Consider the following 5,189-nt stretch of genomic DNA (forward strand, 5'->3'; position numbering starts at 1 on the left):
GCATCCTAAAATTTCTCTACTAAATGAGTTGAGCTTGATGTAATACTCCTTTCGTCTCAATTCTTTAGTTGCTTTTAGAAGTTCGTACCGCTTTTCAATTGATTACATATTGCAATCTATAATCTTTTAGGTAATTTTGAAAATATCGTTTGAAAGAGCTCATTGAGATCTATCAAATAGGATCTATATTGCATATAAATAGTATTACCAATTAAAAGTTATATTTAATTTTTTATCCGGTTAAAATAAGACGAGGGACAAAATAATGGAGACGGAGGGAGTACTACTTACAACCAAATAGCTAGTAATTGATGGTACTCTTTCTCTCTCTCCCTCTCTTAATTACGAGGGTATCCTCTTATCTATGAAAATTAAACATGAGTTAGTCTGATAATCTTACTTAAATAAGAATAAAAGAACCGAAACAGTATTATTATTGGTGTGAAAATTAGTTCCCAAAAACTATCCATCTATATTTGCACTAATAAATATCTTTTTCTCCCCTTACGTAAATCACATATTGTGCGTGCGAACAGGAGGGAGAGCGTAGAACTATATTTCGAAAACATCCTATAAAGTAAATTTCGAGAGTGAGAGCGTCCATAAAACGATTATTGCAAATAATATAACGTAAAATCCTAGGAGAGGATTATATGTGACCTAGCTCTCACGGAGTCTCGCCATGAGCAAATGATAAATGCTTTCCCATTTACAATTGCCCTCAAAAGGACACCAACTCCCCACAGCACCACATAAAATCTCCCAATTCTCTCTCTCTCTCTCTCTCTCTCTCTCTCTTGGATTGGAGCCAAACAAACCAAAAAAACCCAGCTGCATAGGTGAGGGAAAAAGCATCCTCCCCTCCCTAGGCTACTAGTCGGCCATTAACTATAATAAATCAGGTAACCTTTCCAGTCACACAGAGAGAGAGAGGGGGAAAAAAAGTATTGAATTCCCTAGTACAGCAAATTGGGGCAAGAGAGAGACTCATTGTCGGTGCAATTTTCCCCCCCTTCTTAATTTCCCCCCCTCCTCTTTCTCTCTCTCTCTGTGATACCATATCAATCAACGTGGAGTCTTGTTCTTGTACCCAGATGACAAGAACCTTATTTTACCCAAGTAGGTTGCCACAGCCGCAAATCCCAGCCTCTCTCACCCCCCTTTTAAATGGGTATTGATTCTCTCTCCGTATTTCCATACTTTTAATTATACAGAGAGAGAAAAATACTAGTTAGGAAGAGAGAGAGAGAGAGAGAGAGAGAGAGAGAGAGAGAGATGGAGAGAGGGGAGAAGAGGAAGAGCCATGAGAAGCAATACAAGGGGATAAGGATGAGGAAGTGGGGCAAGTGGGTGGCCGAAATCAGGGAGCCCAACAAGCGATCCAGAATCTGGCTGGGTTCCTACACCACGCCCGTGGCGGCCGCAAGGGCCTACGACACCGCCGTCTACTACCTCCGCGGGCCCACCGCCAGGCTCAATTTCCCCGAGTACGCGGCCGCGGAGGGGGGCGAATTGGTCGGCAGTGGCGGGCCCCCGCTCCACGACTTGTCGGCGGCCTCGATACGGAAGAAGGCGATAGAGGTGGGTTCGAGGGTGGATGCGATGGAGAGTAACAACTCGGTGAGCGTGCATGGTGAGCCCGCGCGCACCGGATTCAAGCCGTGTTGGGCTCAGGAGAAGCCCGACTTGAATAAGAAACCCGAGCCCGAAGACCCGGATGCTGTTGACGACTGGTGAGATTTAAACAAGTCTTTTACTACTACTCCTACTACTAGTCTTGTTTGTAGTATTCGAGAAAAGGGCAATATGGGAAGAAAAAAAAATGAAATTCGCAAAAATCCAGACAATTCAGTTAATACGGAAAAAATGCGAAATTTGCAGGCCAGTTCTTATTGTCTGTACATACATGTTCCATCCTGGAAAAAGTTATTTATTCCACCGTCTCGAGCAGTCACGTGCTGCCCCAGCACCATTATCCGTCACACGTTTTTTTGGAATCAATTCCAAGCGTCTGAGCTCCAGAGAAATGTGTAGCGAAAATAGTGTGTCGGGCATCACGCAACGGTGTCCCGAGACTATGGAATAAGTGCTCGTTCCATTTATGGTTTGTAACGATGAGACTCGAATCGAGCCATATGATTAGGAGAGCGTACTTGCTCTACAATATGATTAGACTCGAATCGGATTGTGTGTTGGTGGTATTTGCTAATTAACCTTGCTTAGCAGATAGATTGGAGTAATCTTTAGTAGTAGTCCTTTGGAGAAGTATTTATCTTTTCCTTCCCTAACCCCCCCCCCCCCCCCCCCCCCCCCCCCAACACACACACACACACACACACCTCGGTTTCTTATTCTTATTTGGACAAAGAACTTTTTGTCCTTCTGTATAAGTGCTTTTCTTTTTTCCTTCTTTTTTTTTTTTGTGATTTTTTTGTTCTTACAAGTTGTGAATACCATGAAATTTTCTTTTTTTAAAGGTATATTTGTGCTGATGATTAAGGGGAGAGAGAGAGAGAGAGAGAGAAGTTTGAGCACTGCAGTAGGGGTGTGTGTTGGAACCAAAACTGGAAAAGAAGTGACAAATACTTTGATTGGGGGGTGGGGGGGCCAAGTGAAAAAAATTGAGTGCAAAAGAATCACAAAAGTCATTTTTGCTTGGTAAAGCCTTCTTTTTTGTTTTTCCTTTTAAGGAAAGGCAAGAGTCTCCAAACTACGCGACTATAATGAAATCAATTTTACTACTATAAGCTAAGAAATGACTCTCATTTATGAAGCCAAAATCGGCACTTATTTACTAAGTCTACTACGTACAAAATTGTGATTAAAAAAAAATCACTTTTTCATACATAAATTTTAAAAAGAAATCGCTCCAATTTAAATATCTTAATTACTTCTTTGAATTGACGGGAAAAAAGTTAAAAATTGTATAGGGTAGTGTTTTATTTCCTAATCAAAAATAGTAATATGAATTTTGCATAATGAATTAAAATTATGAAACGCATGAAGTTTCATTTTGGGAATTGATTTTCACACTCCCCTTTTTATAATTTACACTCCCTTTTTTGTCTTTATCCACTCGAAATTACTATCTTTCCTTTTATTCAATACACTTTTTCACAAATTCAAGGATAATATTGTAAATTCACGTGGATAAAAACAAAAAATGGTGTGTGGATAGTTAAAAGTTGAGGGTGGAAATCATTTTCGTATTGGAGGAAGATTTTTTAGAATAATAAGTGGAGAGAGAGAGAGAGAGATTGAGAATATTTATTAGAGACTGTGCACAGAGGTTTTGAAACCCCAAACGAACAAGGCTTACCTCTATTGGACGGCACAAAGATCCAGGAATGACTGTGATGTGTTTGTCAAAAAAATGTAGTTTTGCCCAATTTCCATAACTTGGTACTAGAACAAGCTAAAAAAAATGACCTCAACTCTTGAAATCATAGTAGCTCAAACTATTGAAAAATGCTCATATCATCAGCAAAGTCACAAATGAGATAGAACCAAACATCCAAATTAAGATTATTTAGTGGGTGTTTACTGATTGATGAAACCACTGCATTTTTGTCGCCATTATATTGAATATTTACTGGGGTGTGGGAGGGGAACAAGGAAGGGGCCTACATTTGTTTTAAGTTGGTGCAAGTGGGTATACACTGGACTGAGTTTTTGTTTATTAATCAGATGTCCGGGCCAGCTTGTGCGCATTTCAATTAATTTCGAGGCTCTAAAATTAACGATCGGACAAATCTTCCAGTGGCCCCAGGTTTTAAATGTTTGGCCTCCGTTGGAGTCAAACGTGCAACCTCATCGGAAGCAATCACTTATTGTTTTCTCATATCCACTCAGCCAAACCCTTGGGGGTAAACACTAGACTAGAGTTGTTAAACTTCTTGAAATGAAAGAGGTGATGATAAGATATTGAGAGTTAGGTATTTCTATGGGGTCTCCACAGATGTTGCTGGTGACTGAGAGTTTGTGGGCACCACACAGTTCCCTGGTAGAGGGAAGGTGAGCTACATTATTGAAAATTCACCACTCTTTCTCCTTTCTTTTCCTGCTTTTTATTTTCTCTCTTTCTTTGGAATACTTCTATTCATGCAATTAAGTCTAATCTATGAGGAGATATAATTTGATTGTTTTCTTGACCTACCTAAGTTGTTGAGTTGTTCACATGAAAGATATGCTCTAATCACCATAATATAGAATACCAATTCAACAATAATAAGATGGCGATATAAAGTGTTTTCTCAAAAGTGATTTGATTGTATGCCAAACTGGGTCATTGCCTACGATCTAATATTCGTTAGAATCCTGAATTATTTAAGGCTCTTTATAACCGTTTCTGTGTCCACAATTGTTGATCTTTTTGGATAATTGTGCCAATGTTCAGATCAAGAGATAATGTAAATAACTTTTAATTATTTTTAACTCTGGTCAAAAGATCTCAATTAGAACTACTAAATCGAGCCCAAAAAATTTGAAAAAATATTCATGAGATCGAATATGCGATTTTTATTCGAATGCGGAGATGACTAGATGAAAAAAGACCAACAATCGGAGGCTAGCTCCTCATCGAAAGTTAAGATGACTAGATGAAAAAGACCAACAATCGGAAGCGGGGGAGGTACGTATCAGTGTATTTTAAGCTTTAAAAACGAGGGAAATGAACCTAGTTTGACAAAAAAAAGCCCCACACGTGTTACTCCCAGTGGTCTGCACAAAAAGGAAACCGAAAAAAAAAAAAAAGAAAAGAAATCTAAACTACTAGTAATTTATTAAAGGAATTTTGAATGCCAAGAGTTCCTAATTAAAGCCCTAAAACTCTCAGGCCTTTAAAGCCCTAAAACATGGTTGGGCCGTCCGCCCGGGGAGCCGAGTCCCTGTAGACTGTAGTGCCCAAAATGGCTGGAAAGTGCAGCGAGGACGAAGTCGTTTGGGGGCCAATTACTAATTTGGCAGTACCTCTCTCTCTCTCTCTCTCTCTCTCTCTCTCTCTCTCTCTCTCTCTCTCTCTCTCTCTCTCTCTCTCGTGTGGTACATAATGTTGCGTGGGGATCATTTGAGATCACATCCAAATAATCCGAGCCGTTAAATAATTTCAAAATAATAATTTGAGTGGTCCGGTGTAAAAACAACTCAATCAGATAATTGTAAGTACGTGATCTAACCTTTTAATTTTTCAT

The 5,189-nt window shown here is 39.4% G+C and overlaps 1 protein-coding gene across 1 annotated transcript; it reads left to right on the top strand.

Annotated features, from left to right (window-relative positions):
- Positions 1-728: 728 nt before the first annotated feature.
- Positions 729-2,193, top strand: LOC131336203 (ethylene-responsive transcription factor ERF008). Its single transcript, XM_058371945.1, has 2 exons — positions 729-1,230; positions 1,276-2,193. Exon 2 carries the CDS (start codon positions 1,276-1,278, stop codon positions 1,735-1,737), a length of 462 nt encoding a protein of 153 aa, XP_058227928.1. The 5' UTR covers positions 729-1,230; the 3' UTR covers positions 1,738-2,193.
- Positions 2,194-5,189: the final 2,996 nt, after the last annotated feature.

The sequence above is a fragment of the Rhododendron vialii genome, chromosome 8a, assembly GCF_030253575.1.
Source record: "Rhododendron vialii isolate Sample 1 chromosome 8a, ASM3025357v1".
NCBI classification, from domain to species: Eukaryota; Viridiplantae; Streptophyta; class Magnoliopsida; order Ericales; family Ericaceae; genus Rhododendron; species Rhododendron vialii.